Here is a 17,785-nt window from a genome sequence, read left to right as displayed (position 1 = left end):
TAGTCTCCATTTCTATAATTTTGCCATTTCAAAAATGTTGTATAAATGGAATCACATAGTATGTAACCTTTTAGGATTGGCCTCTTTCTCTCTGCATAAATTCCCTTGAGATTCACCTAGGTTGTTACACTATCGATAGCTTGTTCTTTTTTATTACTGAATAGCGTTCCAGGGTGTGGATGTACCCTTTTGTTTAATCATTCACCCAGTGAAGGACATGAATTGTTTCCAGTTTGGGGCTATTATCAATAAAGTTGCTATGAACATTCATATACAGGTTTTTGTGTGAACCTAAGTTTCTATTTCTCTTGGATAAATGCCCACGAAAGTGCAATTTCTGGGTTGTATGGTGATAGCATGTTTAGTTTTTTAAAAATACAGACTTTATTTTTTAGAGCAATTTTAGATTCACAGCAAATTGAGTGGAAAGTACGGAGAATTCTCATATACCCCCTGCCCCCGCATTTGTACAGCTTCTCCCACTATCAAAATACCCCTCCAGAATGGTACATTTGTTATATCTATGGATCTACATTGACACATCATTATCACCTAAAGTGAATAGTTTATATTAGGATTTACTCTGTTGTACATTCTATGGGTTTGGACAAAGCCATGACATGTATACCATTATAGTATCATACAGAGTAGTTTCACTGCCATAAAAGTCCTCTGTGCTCTGCCTATTCATCCCTCCCATTTCCAACTTCTGGCAACCACTGATCCTTTTATTGTCTCCATAGTCGCCTTTCCCAAAAAAGTCATATAGTTGCAATTATACAGTATGAAGACTTCTCATAGTGGCTTATTTCACTTAGTAATATTCGTTTGTTTCCTCCATGTCTTTTCGAGATGAGCTTGATAGCTCACCTCTCTTTTGCACTGAATAATATTTCATCGTGTGGATGTACCACAGTTATTTATCCATTCACCTATTGAAGGACATCTCGGTTGCTTCCAAGTTTTGGCAATTATGAACAAAGGTGCTATAAATATTTGTGTGGAGTTTTTGTGTGGCCTGACTTTTCAGTTTATCTCGGTAAATACCAAAGGGTGCAACTGGTGGATCATATGCTAAGAGTATGTTTAGTTTAGTAAGAAATTGTCTTCCAAAGTGGCTGCACCATTTTGCATTCCCACCAGCAATGAAATGAGAGTTCCTATTGCTCCACATCCTCATCAGCATTTGGTGTTTTCAGTGTTTTGAATTTTGGTCATTCTACTAGGTGGGTAGTGGTATCTCCTTGTTTTAATGAGCAATTTCCTAATGACATATGATGTTGAACATCTTTTCATATGCTTACTTGCCATCTATATATCTTCTTTGGTAAGGTGTCTGTTCAGGTCTCTTGCCTATTTTTAATTATTTTCATTTATTTATTATTATTATTGTTGGCTGTGCCATGAGGCTTGTGGGATCTCAGTTCCCCAACCAGGGATAGAACCCAGGCCCTTGGCAGTGAAAGTGCAGTGTCCTAACCACTGGACCGCCAGGGAATTCCCCTCTTGCCTGTTTGTAAATTGGATTTTTCATTTTCTTATTGTTAAGTTTTAAGAATTTTTTGCATATTTTGGATAACAGTCCTTTATTAGACATGTCTTTTTCAAATATTTTCTCCCAATCTGTGGCTTGTCTTCTCATTCTTTTGACACTGTCTTTCATAAAGCAAATATTTCTAATTTTAATAGCGTCCAGCTTATTATTTCTTTCACAGGTCATGCCTTTGATGTTGTATTTTAAAAGTCATCACCACACCCAGGATCATCTAAGTTTTCTCCTATGTTGTCTTGTAGGAGTTTTATAATTTTACATTTAGGTCTATGATCCATTTTGACTTAATTTTTGTGAAGGGTATAAGGTCAGTGTATATACTCTTTTTTTTTTTTTTTCCTGTGGGTGTTGTTCCAGCACCATTTTTTGAAGACTACCTTTGCTCCATTGGATTCCCTTTACTCCAACACCAGTTGACTATATTTATGTGGTTCTATTTCTGGGTTCTTTTCCATGGATCTGTTTGTCTATTCTTTTTTTTTTTTTTTTTTTTTTTTGCGGTACGCGGGCCTCTCACTGTTGTGGCCTCTTCCGTCGTGGAGCACAGGCTCCGGACGCGCAGGCTCAGCGACCATGGCTCACGGGCCCAGCCGCTCCGCGGCATGTGAGATCTTCCCGGACCGGGACACGAACCCGTGTCCCCTGCATCGGCAGACGGACTCTCAACCACTGCGCCACCAGGGAAGCCCTGTTTGTCTATTCTTTCACTAATACCACACTGTCTTGATTACTGCAGCTTTACAGTAAGTCTTAAAGCTGGGAAGTGTCAGTTCTCTGACTTTGTTCTTCTCCAACAATATTGAGTTGGATATTCTGGGTCTTTTGCCTCTCCATATAAACTTTAGAGTTAGTTTGTCAATATTCATAAAATAACTTGCTGGGGTTTTCATTTGGATTGTGTCAAACCTATAGATCAGGTTGGGAAGAACTGACATCTTGACAGTGTTTTCTTCCTATCCATAGATGCGGAATATCGCTCCATTTATTTAGTTCTTCAATTTCTTTTCATCAGTTTTAGAATTTTCCTCATAAAGATCTTGTATATATATATTTTTAGATTTATACCTAAGTAATTCCTTTCGGGAGATGCTAGTGTAAATGGTATTGAATTTCTTAATTTCAAATTCCACTTGTTCATTGCTGGTGTATAGGAAAGCAATTGACTTTTATGTATTAACCTTGTATTCTGCAACCTTGCTAAATTCTCTTATTAGTTCCAGGAGTTCATGTGTAGCTTTATTTAAAACAACAACAACTGTCAAACTGTTTTCCAGAGGAGCTGTACCATTTTACATTTCTACCAGCAATGTCTGGGTCATCCAGTTTCTCTGCATCCTTGATCGCATTTGGTGGTGTCGCTACTTTATACTTTAGCCATTCTGATAGGTATATAGTCATAGCTCATTGTGGTTTTAATTTGCATTTCCTAATGGTTAATGATGTTGAACATCTTTTCATGTGTTTATTTGTCATCTGCATGTATTCTTTGGTAAAATGTCTATTCATGTCTTTTGTCCATTTTCTAGTTGGACTGTTTTTTTACTGTTGAGTTTTTTACTGTTAGAGTTTTATATACTCTAGAACTTAGTCCTCCAAATTATAGTTTTCAATATACCCTGAAATCTAGTATTTTTTAAAGATTTAAAACATTTTTATTTTATATTGGAGTATAGTTGATTTATAATGTTGTGTTAGTTTCAGGTGTACAGCAAAGTTATTCAGTTATACATATATATATATATCTATTCTTTTCCCATATAGGTTATTACAGAGTATTGAGTAGAGTTCCCTGTGCTCTACAGTGGGTCTTTGTTGATTATCTATTTTATACACACAGTAGTGTGTATATGTTAATCCCAGCCTCCTACTTTATCCCTCCCCCTCCCATCTTTCCCCTTTGGTAACCATAAGTTTGTTTTCTAAATCTGTGAGTCTATGAAATCTAGCATTGTTAGTCCTACAGCTTTATTCTTCTTCTTCAATATAGTCTCTACAGTAGAAAGTCCTTTGAACTTGCATATAAATTTTAGAATGTGCTTATCAGAACCTTGAGAAGATTTTGATTTGGATTGGGATCTATAGATCTATGTGAGGAGAAATGACACCTTTCCAATAGTGAGTGGGCCAATTTATGAACATAGTATATTTCTCAATTTATTAAGGTCTTATTTAATTTCTCTCTGAAAGGTTTTGTAATTTTCAGTGTAGAAGTCTTGCACGTCTTTCATTAGAGTTATTACTAGGTATTTTATAGGCTTTGGTGCTATTGTAAATGGTATTGTTTATTTAAATTTTATTTTTAATTGTTTATTGCTCATACATGTAAATACAACTAATTGTTGAATATTGACTTTTTATACAGAGATCTTGCTAAATTCACTCATTTTAATAGTTTGCTTGTAGGTTCTTTGGATTTTCCACATACACAAAATGTCATCTGTGAATAAGGATATTTTTACTTCTTCTGTTCCAATTTTGTACATTTTTCCCTTCCTGATTGCACTGGCTAGCCTGTAATTTTGAATAACTATGGTGATAGTGGACAGTTAATCTAAAGGGAAAAGCATTCAGATTTTCACCAATAAGTATGATGTTACCTGAAGGGTTTTGTAATGCCCTTTGTAAGATTAATGAAGATGTTTCTATTCCAAGATTGCTGAGAGTTTTTATTATGAATGGGTGTTGAAGTTGATCAAATATATTTTCCACATCTTTTGAGATGATTATTTAACAAACTCTATTAAAGTGGTGAATTACATTGATAGATTTTTGAATGCCAAACCAACTTTGCAGTCATGGAATAAATCATATTTGTTCATGATGTATTATGATTTTATATATGATTAGATTTGTTATGTCAATATTTTGTTTAGTAGTTTTGCATCTACATTCATGGAGATATTGGCTTATAATTTTCCTTTCTTGTAATGTCCTTTTCAGAATTTGGTAACAAGTTTAGGCTGAAATCATCAACCAAGTCACGAAATATTCCCTCCTTTTTTTATTCTCTAGAAGAATTTATAGAATTGATTCTTTTTATTTTCTAAACATTTGAAAGAATTCGCCACTGAGATCATCTGGGTTTAGAAGTTTCTTTATGGTAAGTTTTGTTTTGTTTTGTTTTGGCCACGCCGCATGGCATGTGAGATCTTAGTTCCCCAACCAGGGATGGAACCTAAGCCCCCTGCAGTGAAAGCATGGAGTCTTAATATGATAAGATTTTTAGTTACAGATTCAATTTCCTTAATAGATAAGACTATTCAAAACTGTCATTTCTTTTGTGTCTGTTTTAATAAGTAATATTTTTTGAGGAATTTGTCCACTTCAATGAAATTATCCATTTTTTGGCATAAAATTGTTTACAATATCTTGTTACATTTTAAATGTCTGTAGCATCTGTAGTGATGTCCTTTCTTCATTCCTGATGTTGATAATTTGTGTGATCTTTTTACCTCTGTCTCTTCTTGATCTTTTTTCAGAGAACCAACTTTTGGCTTTGTTAATTTGGAGGTCCATTTTATTTATGTATTTATTTATTTATTGGTTGCATTGCGCAGCATGTGGGATCTTAGTTCCCGATCAGGGATCAAACCCATGTCCCCCTTCAGTGGAAGCACGGAGTCTTAACCACTGGACTGCTGGAGAAGTCCCTGGAGGTCCACTTTAAATTAAAATTCTCAGCTTGAATTTTTTTTTGGTAGCTCATCAATACTTACAGTTCAGACCTAAAAGCCATGTGAGGGCCAGTCAATGTCCATACCTTCGCAGGTGAGATTTTTCTTTAATCTCACACAGATCTCAGGCTGAGACAGACAGTTGTCTTTGCTGCCTGCCTCTGTGAGGCAGAATTTCTTTTTAAATTCACCATTTTTTTCTGTGATGTAGCCCTTCCTGAGTCCATAATTTATGCAGGATGGTCTCTGACTCATTTGGCTCTCTGCCCTGTGTGGGCCATAGACTTTGTGTTACCTGAGCTGTAGGTGTCTGCGTGGCATCTCACAGCTTCAGTGTGGGTTTCTCATTGGTCTCATGTTCCCAATTTGAGGATTTCTCTACTTTCTTTAAGACTTATCCATTTCCATATTTTTTTTAATCTAGGATTTTTAGATGTTTAATAATAGGAAGATTTTAGTATCTCAGACCTTAGGGCATTTGCAGTGGCTGTTCCTTCTATCTGGAAAGCTTTTCCCCCAGATACCTGCAAGGATGTCATATCCCCTTCACTCTTTTCCTCACATATTACCTTCTCAGTGAGCACTACCTGACTACCCTATTTAAAATTAATAATCTGCACCAATTCTCCAACTCTAGCACTTCCTACTCCTCTTACCCATATCTACCTTTCTCATCCTTTTTTCATAAAACTTATAATCACCTAATAAACTGTATCATGTCTTTCATTATGTTTTTTGCTTATTGACAAGTCCCCTATGCTCTAGGAAGGCTGGACCGTTATCTTTTTCGTTTACTGAAGTCTCCCAAATTCCTAGGACAGTGTCTGACACGTAGCAGGTTCTCAGTAAATATTTCTTGAATTAGTTGAACAAATAAAGGAATGCTTCCAGAAACTGGAGCCCTCTTGTTAGATAGAGAGAGAAACAGGGGTCTCGAGAGAGAAAGGGATTTGTCCAAGGTCACCTGGAGAGGTGGTGGCAGAGCCAGGACCAGAACAATTACCCTTGACCTTTGTCCAGCACTCCACAGTACTGAAGTACAGTCACAGTCTCCTTGGAGCTTTGCCCCAGCCCCCAAGGTGTGGGCAGCACAGGAAAAACAGTCCTCACTTCACAACACTGTTGGCCACTTTCTCCTGGAAGCATGGCCTTCCCCAGTTCGGCCCCCCAGCAGTCTCTTGGTCTTTCTTCTGCTTCTCTGCTCACATCATTTTAGCCTCTTCTGCGCAACTCTTTTTTTTTGCCATGAATACCTTTTGCTGAAATATTGTAGGACTCACTTTCACAATAAGGTAACCAAACTGTTTCTAATAGAGGAACCAAGTAACATCCAACTCTCCATGTACAGCATCTTGTCATTTCTAGAAAAATCCTTTCACATTTTACAATCAGCTTCGGCTGGAAGGCCTGGGCTGTTGATTGAAGCCCAGAGGGTCTCTGGAGATGCTGCGTGAGAGTTTTCACTGCTGCTCTGTTGGCTGGGAGCCCCACCTGCCGCTGAGGAGGCCACAGCCCCACCGACGGATGAGGAGGCCAGGCAAGATGAGCTGGAACGTAGGCAGGAGCTGGGTTCTGCGTGTAGGGATACCCAGACTGTCGGTTTCTCATCCCTCCTAGATGGGCTCTGGAAGATGGTCGTTTATGTGCACCTCTTGGGCTGCACCCCACAGGCCTACAAGGCCTGTGCTTGCCCAGCTTCAAGACCAAAGAAAGAGCCCAGAGTCAGCAACAGAGACATCAAAAAAAAAAAATTCAAGCTGAGAATTTTAATTTAAAGTGGACCTCCAGGGACTTCTCCAGCAGTCCAGTGGTTAAGACTCCGTGCTTCCACTGCAGGGGGCGTGGGTTCGATCCCTGGTTTGATGAATGGGGGAGCTTACTTGTCTGAAGCAAGTCCTGGTGCGTGACACACGGCTGTGCGCGGTGGCCTGGGGGCAGGACATGGCAGCAGTCTTCACTCTGCTCAACTCTTGAAGGTTGCCGATTCTTAAGGTTCTGCCCAGGTGATTTTCTTGTCTCTCTCGATGCCCTCTCCGTGAGTGACTTTGTCTACTCCATGCCTTCCCTCTCTCTGTCTCCAGCCCCAGCCTCTCCCCTGATTTCCCATTTCTCTGGACATCTCCTTACAAACCTCTGGTGACTGGGAGGCCCCTTGGGTGCAGGAGAAAGGCCTGGGTATGGAAGGCAGAGAGCTAGCTCCATCACCCACTTGGATCAGTCATTGCTGCTCTCTGAGCCTTGAATTTTCTCTCCGAGAGAAATGGGGTTGGCCTCACAGGTTGTTGGCGGGCGGTGGCTTCCAGGGAGTCTGTGGATCGACAGCCCTTTGAAAACTGTAAACTACGGAGCCCGCAGGAGGAGCAGCTCCATGTGCCCTGAGATCCCTCACGTGACCCGGGTGCCCATGTGGCCTTCCTCCCGTTTGCCTTTTGCCCAGTCCTCGCCTCTCAAGGCTGTCCTATCAGCTGCTCACACCAAAAACCTGAGCCTCATTTTTGCCTCCTCCCCGCCCGTCGCCCCACATCAGGATCCATCAGCAACAACTCTTGATTCTGTCTCTTTGACATCTCTCCCGACTATCTCCTTCCTCTCCCTTTCCACAGCTGCAGCCTAGTCTAGGCCCATCACTTCTCTGGATGGTTGCAGTGGCCTCGGCACTAGCCTCCCTGCCTCCAGTCTCACGCTCTCTTGATGGCCATCCTCTACACTGGCCACGATTAAACAACATTGGATCACATCTTCCCTGTCCTCTAAACCCTGTAACAGCACCTCTTTGCCTCCCAGATGAAGTCTGAGCTGTTCACCTGGTACTCAAAGTCTTTCCTGATCAAACCCCTGCTCTGGCCTCAGCTCTGCTGCTCTCCACACGCACCCACACTCAACTGTTTGCTTTTCCCTGAATCCCCTGTGCCTCCCGCCTTTTGTTCATGCCAGTCCCTCCACCCAGCATTTCCTCCCTTCTTCCCTTGCCTGCTGTGGGGGTTGTCACAGCCCCTGTAGTGCACTGCAGAGTAGGAGAGTGAAAGGTGTACACACAGCATGCAGGCATTTTGATATGACAATGATCCCACTTTTGCCAGAAATCTTTGGAAATATCCTCTCCTCCCCTAGGCTGAACCATCAGATGTGAGAGTTGCCTCTTAAACCCAAGATTTAGACTAGTGTGATCAACCAGATGGGCTGGTTTAGGGTTTAGGACACAAGGGTTTAGGGTTGAGCAGATATCCACGGGGTGAGGTATGTCTATGAGATGCTTTGAGTGGGATTCACTAGATACTAAGGTGGGATCTGGTCACATCTTTGCTTGAGCTGCTGGTGTCAGATTCCCTGGTGATGTCAGCCTTGGGGCCGGCTCAAGAGGACTGAGGCCAGAAAGGGGCTGAGACCCATCTGTCCACATCCTTTCATTTCTCCCCCTCCACTCAAGGGTCCTTGAGCTGCCAGCTACCACTCCTTCCCAACCTCACAGCAGCACTTTGTTCGGGTCTCGGGGGGCCATTCCAGCAAGTTTTAGCATAATCTGGGACTTTATCCTGGTTCCACCACTTTCTCCCTGTATATCCTTGGATAAGTGAATTAACTTCTTTGGGCCTCAGTTTCCTTTCTGAAAAATGGGGTTCTTAAATCCTACCAACTGCGGTATTCAGAGGATCAGCTGAAATGGTCCCTCCGAAGCTTTTGGTGTATGCACAGGAAATAAATTGTCCTTCTGTCCATCGCACTCCCCCTACACTCTATTTCAAGGGAGAAGACTTTGTTCCATTCACATCTGAGATACTCTTCCTATTCTGCGTGTGGCCCAGGGCCTAGGGCCTAACATATGACAGGTGCCCGTAAGTGTTTCTGAATTGGTCATGTAAGGGAGGGTGACTTGGGGGGATAGGTAGTGCCCTGTCCAGGGCATTCGGACATGGGATAAGGGCAGCACAAATGCACCTTCCCCTTACGTCACACAGGCTTTAGGTTTTGAACCCTACAGACCCGGGTTCAAATCCTGGCTGTGCTCTTACTTGCTCTGAAATTTGGGGCCTGTGATCACCGGTCTCCATGCCTCAGTTCCTCATCTGAAAATGGATGGGGGGGATCCCCAGGTCAAAGGGGTGTGATGAGGGTCAGAGCCGACACACAGTAGGTACTCAGGAAATGGGACCCAACTGGTCCTCCTCCCTCCGTCCCTCCCTCCCTCCCTTCCTTTCTTCCATGTGAGAGATGTCTCCAAGGAGACGAGAGGAACTATTTAAGGAAAAGAGCTAAGGCTCTGGTGGGAGCAGATGGTAGCTCGGGCATCTGGGAGGCTGAGGCAGGTGGTCTGGCCCTTTAAGGAGACAGTGGAACCCAAGCACCTCCCGTCCCAAAAAGCACTAGGACGGGCCCTGGAGGTGAATCTATGTTGAGGGGCAGAGAAAAAGCATTTCTGGTGTCACAGAGAAGGGACAGAACACTGGACCTGGCTGTGCGTTTGACTCACTTGATGACCCTAGAAAAGTCCCCACCCTCGTCTCTTGCCCTGTGGGCAAGCAGCAGGCCCCACTGAGTGGGGCAGGGCAGGGAGAGGGTAGGACTGCGGGCAGGAGGCTGCGTTCCAGGCTGAGAGCAGTGTGAGGGAAGGCACCTGGCAGAAATTCATCCATTCGTTTGCTCACTCATCCACTCATTCCATTCATATGAATGAACGGAGCGCCTTCCTCAGCCAGGCCCCGAGCACACTTCATTTCAAACCCTCCTCAGGACATCGTTGTTGTGGTATTTTTCCCCCCAGTGTACAGATGAGGAAGCTGAGGCTCTGAGAGGCAAAAGGAGTTGCCCTGGTTCACAAAGGAAGTCAAAGATTCTTTCCCAGTCTTGTCCTCATTTTTCATAGATCCCCACCACCTTCAGTTGAAAATCCTGATTCCTCAGAGGACTTCAAGGTTGTGATGATCCAGCCCTGGCTGCATTCTGGCTTCATCTTTGAACTCTGAGACTTCAGCCCCAATGAGCTGCCCACAGTGGCTTGCAAGGGCCCGGCCTGGCCTCCAGGCCTTAGTGTACATTGTCCCCTCTTGCTGGAATGTACACTCTGTCCTTCCTTTGCTCATCAGACTAAGGCCTGCACAACTTGGGAGTTACCTCTTCCCGGACATCTTCCCACACTCCTCCGACAGTTGGTCAGAGCCCCTCTGGGAATGGTGGGTTTTCTTGGGTCTCCCCTGGAGCTGGCAAGGCTCCTGAGACCAGAGACATTCCTCCTACAACTGTGTATCCCCGGTGCCCAGCATAGGGCTTGGCCCAAGTGGTATCAGTGAGCATGGAATGAATGAATGAACAAGATGAGGAACACCCTGGGGCTCCACTACTAGCTTCACTCCTTTTGTTCTCCAGACATTTCCCAGGCACCTCCTCCATGCCAGGCTTGATGCCAGCCCCAGGAACAACAATAACCCAGGCTTGCAATTTACTCTGTGGTTTACAACGAGCTTCTATCATAAAAGTCACAACCACCCTGCAAAGTAGGTGCTCATGCTTATGTCCATTTTCCAGATGTGGAAACTGAGGCCCAGTGAGGTTGAGTGACTTGCCTAGTCACAGCTAGTACGTGACAGAGCCAAGATCTGAACCCAGGCTTGCTCAGTCCAGAGGTCACACTCCTTCCACACCATCAAGACAAAGCAAAACAAAGCAAAGGAATATGTGAATACTCAAAAAAATTGGAAAACATAGGAAAAGAGAAGGAAGAGTGAAGTCCTATATTCTGCCCCCCCTTCGACCCTGGGATATATTTCATTAACAGTCTGGGAATCTCCTACTTACTTTTGCTGAGCCTCTGTCTTCAAGGAAGTGACTTGGTCAAGGTCACACAATGCAAGCGGCAGGATGTGAACCCAGATTGCTGGCCACAATTTGAGGTGAATTCAATGTGGCCTCAGACGTCAAGGAGCTATATCCAGTTTTATGTAAGAGATGGAAGCAAACAGGTATGTTTTACTTTGGGTTCCCCCCAAAAGCAGCAGCCCCTGAGACAGTGACTTGAGCACAGGTAGTTCATTTGGGAGGTGATCCTAGGAAGTGGGAGGGAGGGAGTCTGGAGAGTGAGACAGGAGAGGAGAGAAAGTCAATAAAGTGTGCATTAGCACATGGCCACTGGAATGCCATCCTGCTGGGGACCTTCCGAGACACAGTGGAGAAGATGCCTCAGAACTGTCTCCCTGAAGGAGGACCATTTACCCACTGATTCCTGACCCCATGATGGAAGGATGCTCCTAAGGGCATTAACTCCGCTGCATTTCCAAGTTGTCCTGTGCTTGAGCTCTTGTGACTTCAGAAAATGCTGTCTGTTTACAACAGCTAAGACATGGAAGCTACCTTCACGTGCCCAACAACAGATGAATGGATAAAGAAGATGTGGTACATATATACAATGGAATACATTCATAAGAATGAAATAATGCCATTTGCAGCAACACGGATGGACTTAGAGATGATCATACTCAGTGAAGTAAGTCAGACAAAGAAAGACAAATATTATATGATATCACTTATATGTGGAATCTAAAAAAATAACACAAATGAGCTTATTTACAAAACAGAAACAGTCTCACAGACATAGAAAACAAACTTACGGTTACCAAAGGGGAAAGGGAGGGATAGATTCTGAGTATGGAATTAACAGATACTCACTACTGTATATAAAATAGATAAACAGCTAGAAGTTACTGTATAGCACAGGGAACTATATTCTGTATCTTGTAATAACCTATAATGGAAAATAATCTGAAAAAAATATACATATCACTGAATCACTTTGCCATATATCCGAAACTAACACAATATTGTAAATCAACTATACTTCAATTATTTAAAAAAAGCCATCAGGCAGAAGAATTGGAGAGAGCTGTTGGGTGCCTCCAGTGGACCAGTGTCTGGGAGCTGTCCACCTTGTCTGCTGCTGGACCCCAAGGTGGGTGGCAAAACCATTTGTTATAAGGTGTTTGAGACACGGTGTGTCTTTGCAATCATAAAGCATCTGGGGAGTCTACAGTTAACAATACTGTATTGTATACTTGAAATGTGCTAAGAGTGTAATCTTAAGTGTTCTCACCAGAAGAAAAAAAAGGTAACTATGTGAGGTGTGGACATGTTAATAAACTTGATTGTGGCGGTCATTCCACAATATATACATATATCAAAACATCAAGTTGTACACCTTAAATATATACAATTTTTATTTGTCGATTATACCTCAGTAAAGCTAAAGAAGAAAGAAAGAAAGAAATGCTTGGTAATACCAAGGGGAAAAAATAAAGTATTTGGGGTGACAAACTGGGAATGGGGAATGGGGCATAGAGGTTAGGGAAGGTTTCCCCAGAGTAGGTGACATCTGAGCCGAATTTCAAAAGATGAGTATCCAATGGGGGAGAGGCATTCCAGGTAGAAGGACCTGCATAGGCTGAGGTGTGAAACAGCTTGTCTTTGGGAGAAACTGTACCTGAGTCATGGGATTTGACCAGAATTGAATTAGGAGAGGGTACAAAAGACAAATGGTGAAGAGTTTTGAATACCAGGCTAACGCTGAATACCAGTTCAAACTTTCACCCCAGGTGGTAGGGAGCCAATGCAGAGTTCTGAGCAAGGGAGGGACACATCTGTTTTATAGAAAGTTCTGAGGCTGGTGTGGAGGATGTATTGGAAAGGGAGAGACCGGAGTAGAAGTCCTGGGAGGAGGCTGGAGTGGTCCAGTCAGGGGATGCAGAGGCTGAGCCAGGGCAAAGACAGAGCAATGGGGAGGCGGGGCCAGCCCCAAGGGCTGTGTAGGGGAGAGAGAGTTCATCGCATGCAGTAGGGTGAGGAGAAAGAGGCCAACCCTCACTGCCTGCAGGGGCCCTGGGATTTTCCTCCCTCTCCATTTCCCCCAGGGGCTGACCAAGGCTGACCAGATGCCTCGTTGACCTGGAGAGCAGTGTTGGGGCCAGGCATCCCCAGATCTGATCTTGACGGATATGGACATTATCTGGTTTGGTCACAAGGCAAGACTCATCATTAGCTAGATGTGGTTACCACTCGGATCTAGTCATTACCAGAGCTGGTCTTTACCCAAGGCTGGAGGTTACCTGCTGCCAAGTGGATTCTCTCCACTTGGTTTGAGTCATTCTGTCCTCTCCTAGGGTCTTTCTTGAAGTCTGTGGCTCTGCATGGTCTGAGCTGGTGGCCTGATGGCAGGAGTCAGAAGAGAATCTGACACCCAGGCTGCTACAGCCTCTTCCCCATGATAACCCCTTTCTGGCCCCTGGCTGGGTCAGGCAAACATCCCACAGTCCCACAACTTCTGTTCCCTTCAGAGCCCTGACCGCTCTGTGCTGTGCTTGGGTTAGAACACACGTTCCCAAATGGACCATGCCTGTCCTCAACTCTCCCCGTCTCTCTCAGTCTCTCCATCTCTCTTTGAGTCTCTGTCTCTATGAGTTTCTCTCTCTCTTTTTAAATACGGACCTCAGGGACCCATGATTGAGTTAAGAGCATCCTTGGCTCATGACACAATCTCAGGATTGGTCCATGCACGGCCCTGTGTATATAATACAATACAATACACTATAAAACACAACATATGTGCCTGTGAACCACTGTCCCCTACCCACCCACCCCCGCCCCAAGAACTAGAACAGAAACAAAATCTGACATCCATTTCTGTGCTCCAGCCCATCCCATCCCCCAGCTCTCTGCCAGAGGTCACTAATATTCTGAATTTTGAGTTTATCCTTCCCTAGTTTCTTTGATTTTAGTTCTTCTTACATGTATGAATGCCTAAACAATTTATTTGTTTTTACTTATTATTTTAAACAGTATACTGTACAGAATGTTGTCTTAAAAAAAAAACCTCAATGCCACGTTGGTGAGAATTCATCCATGTTGTGTGTAGTTGTGATTCATTTATTTTAAGGGCTGTGTGTGACTATACCACAATTTATTTATTTGTTCCTTCTCTCGTCAATTGATAATTGGATCGTTTTCAGGTTTTCTGATCTTACGAACAGTGCTGCCGTGGATATTCATCTGCATTTCTCCTAACGCTCTTCAAAAATGTGTTGTGTTCCAGGGTCGGCATCACCTGGAAACTTGTTAGAAATGTAGACTCCTCAGCCCTGCCCTAGACCTGCCGAATCAGAACCTGCCTTTGAACAAGATCCCTGGGGGATTCCTATGAACACTAAAGTTCGAGAAGCATTGGCCCAGGCTACGTGTGCAGGGTTCTCTTGGGCACACGTATCCAGGAGTGGATTTGCTGGGTCACAGTGGTGTTGAAGTACAGAGAGCTGCACTGATCTACATCTTTACCCACACTTGGTATTGTCAGACTTTCTCATTTTTGCCAGTCGAATGGGAATAAAGTGGCAATTCATCACTGTCTGGACTTACCTCTCCCTGATGACTAATGAGGTCAGGCAACTCGTGTTTACCGGCCATGTTTCCCTTCTGTGAAATGCCCTGTTGGTGATTTTTGCTCTTCTGGGCTCACTCAGCTCTACCCCTGCCTTTGCACTTGCTATTCTCTCAGCCTGAAACAACTTCCCCCTTCACTGCCCGGTGTCAGTTCTTCCAGGAAGCCCTCCACGACTGCTGCTCAGGCTGTGAGCCTCTTCAGCCTCACTGGCAGGAAAACTTGGTGTCACTGTCCCTTCATTTCATCTCCTGGAGGCTCTTCCTCACCAAAGAGATCGCAAACCTTATGGCTTGGCCCCCACAGAGTTTTGATTTTTTTTTTTTCAACTTAGTTCCATCATTTAAAATTTGGAAAATTTTGTATTTTAAAAAATCTGAAAAATTTTCTATTTTAAAAAATCGGAATTGCTGATTTATCTTCAAAAAACAAGATGTAACCCCACTGGGCCTCTTTTTCTACATGGCAACAATCAGCTGGTGCTGAGTAGGGGCTGCCCCTGCCAGACCATGTGTCACAGTCCCCACACCTCCATGCTCACCGCCTGCTTAATGACCTGCCTGGGCTCTGTGAGCATTTAAGTTTGTGACGCTTGCCTAAGCACACCAGTTGTTTATTCCTCTAAATCTCTCCCATCCTTTTCCTTCTCCCCGTAACTCTGTCTCTGTCCCCCCTCAGGCCTTCACACCTGTCCCCTGGACTGTCACACCAGCCTCCCCACGACCTTGCTTTTCTAGTCTTGCCCCTTCCAGTCCACTGACCATGTCACAACCCCACTCAAGAACCAACAGTGGCTCCCCATTGCCTTCCCAGGCATCTCCTGACTTTCTAAAAAAAAAAAAAAAAAAAAAAAAAGCAGGGACTTCCCTGGTGGTCCAGTGGTTAAGACTCTGCGCTCCCAATGCAGGGGGCCTGGGTTTGATCCCTGGTCAGGGAACTAGATCCCACATGCTGCAACTAAGACCCAGTGCAGACAAATAAATAAAGAATTATTTTTAATTTAAAAAAAAAGCATTATTACATTATGAATATTTCATGTTCACAACAAAGTCTAGAGAACAGCATAAGAAACACCCATGTACCCACCACCCAGCTTAAGAAATAAACCATTTCAAGTGTAATTGAAGCCCCATTACATTCCCTTCCCTTTCTCCCTCTGGGTCACTACTCTCTTGAATTTGCTCTTTATTACTGCCATGTGTGTTTTTATGTAATACACTTATATTACATATGCATGTGTCCCTAAACAATATATAGTATTGTGGGTTTTCAAACTTTATATATCTGGCATCAAACTGTGTCTTCCATCTGCAATTTGCTTTTTTCATCCAATGATGTATTAAAAAATTTTTTTATTGTATTGAAGTATAAAATTCATACAAAGAGTACACGAATCATAAGTGTACAACTCTGAATTTTCACGAATTGCATCAACAGTGTGTTTTTCTGAGATTTCTTTTCACGGACGCATGAGGCTTGCATTCACCTATTTTGAAGATCATGGTGTGGAGAGCTTTCCCACTGCTTGAGTTCATCACTATTTACCCCATCTCTGCTTGATGGATAGCTAGGCTGTGTCCAACTTTCCACTATTACACATGACGCTGCTATGAACATCCTTGTACAAGTCTCCTGGGACCCCTGTGTGAGGTGTTCCCCAGGGCAAAGCCTGCTCATCTTCAACCTGACCGTATGTTGCCAGGTCACTGCCCAGCCCTCGGCTCTTGCTGGCTCCCAGCTCAGACAATAAGGTCTTCCCAACTGCTCCAGGCGGCACATTCTCTGTGGCCCTATTGACACTCTGCCCAAACATAAACCACCTCTTTGCCTGCCACACACTCTCCTTCCTCCCCCTGGAACTCCAGACTCACTTCTCCTTCCAGGCCCTACTAAAGCTGCCTCCTCCAAGGAACATGACCTCATGGTGTCATCTCCTCTGAGTGATATCCTCTCACCACAGTTGTCAGAGCCCATGAAGACAGAGACAAACCTAGACCAGCCAGTGGGAAAGGAGAAGGGAGGCATGGATGGGCAGCTAGGGAGTGTGAGAAACTGGGATATGTGACTGATTGCTCAGGGCTTTGATGGATGAATAGGAGTTTGCCGGGTAGAGATGGTGGGAAGGCATTGCAGACACAGGGAAAGGCAGAGAAGCACTGGAACAGACGTTTCTGGGATGAGGATGAGGCAGGGTGGGTGGGCAGCGGATCAAGCCGGAAAAAGAGCTTGTAAGGAGCCTTGAATGCCAACCTTTAACACCATTTTGACTCTGCATTCAACTGGCATTCTTGGGAGATGTGGGAGCCAGGGAGAGTGAACACATTCATTTGACACTTACTGAATGCCAGGCACCAGCAAGGAGCTTAACATCCATTATCTCCTTGTTTCCTCGATCCCAGTTGGGGATACTATACTAGTGTTGTTCCCATTTTAGGTGAAGAAACTGGGGCTCCGAAAGAACAGTCTCTCATCTCTGATCTCAGAGCCTCAGGAGAGGTAGGATGGGTACTCTGCCCGGTCCATCCGACTTCAGGGATTGTTTTTAACCCCCGTGCTGCCATAGGCAAGAAGACACCAGGGAGAGGTTTCTGCAAGAAACAGGTCACCAGGAGGGGGCACACGTTCCCAGCGGCAGGACCCCTAGGTTTGAATCCCAAGGGCCTCCTGACTCGCACGGTATGGCCCAGACCAATCTCATCCTCTGTGGGCCTCAGTTTCTCTTCTCCACGGGGCTGGCGCTCGTCAACCTACGTTCCCGCTGACCCACTCTGCAGCCTGGAGTTCCAGGTTCCCACGCTACCGCAGCCCGCGCTGTGTGACCTTGTGCCAGTAGCCTGCACTCTCTGGGCGGCCAACCAGGGATCTCCAAGCGCCCTTCCGGCTCGCGCGCGACCCAGCGTCGCCGGCTGCGGAGACCCTCCCCCTCCCCCCCGGGGTTGCGGGGGCGTGAGTGGGGGTGGGCGTTGGAAACGGCGCCCCCCCCACCCCCAGCCCCGGGCCGGTGGCTGCATCCGCGCCTGGTTTTGGGCGCAGCCGCGCGGCCCCCTCCCCCGCGCGCCTCTCCCCGCCCCCCGCCCCCCGCCCCCTCCCCGCCGCTCTCGGGGAGCCGGGGCCGCGCGGCTCCTCCTCCCGCAGCCGCATCTGGGG

General features: G+C 44.8%; 1 protein-coding gene across 1 annotated transcript in view; it reads left to right on the top strand.

The window, feature by feature from the left end:
* The window catches only part of AAR2 (AAR2 splicing factor), a 67,164-nt gene extending 51,192 nt beyond the window's left edge, over positions 1 to 15,972 (top strand). The window contains exon 4 of the mRNA XM_049699341.1: positions 14,214 to 15,972. Within this exon, the coding sequence (XP_049555298.1) occupies positions 14,214 to 14,222 (9 nt within the window). The 3' untranslated portion in view covers positions 14,223 to 15,972. The remainder of the gene's footprint in view (positions 1 to 14,213) is intronic.
* Positions 15,973 to 17,785: the final 1,813 nt, after the last annotated feature.

The sequence above is a fragment of the Orcinus orca genome, chromosome 16 (genome assembly GCF_937001465.1).
Source record: "Orcinus orca chromosome 16, mOrcOrc1.1, whole genome shotgun sequence".
Taxonomy (NCBI): Eukaryota; Metazoa; Chordata; class Mammalia; order Artiodactyla; family Delphinidae; genus Orcinus; species Orcinus orca.
Note: the sequence above shows the minus strand (reverse complement) of the source record. Positions and strands in the feature narration are given on the sequence as shown.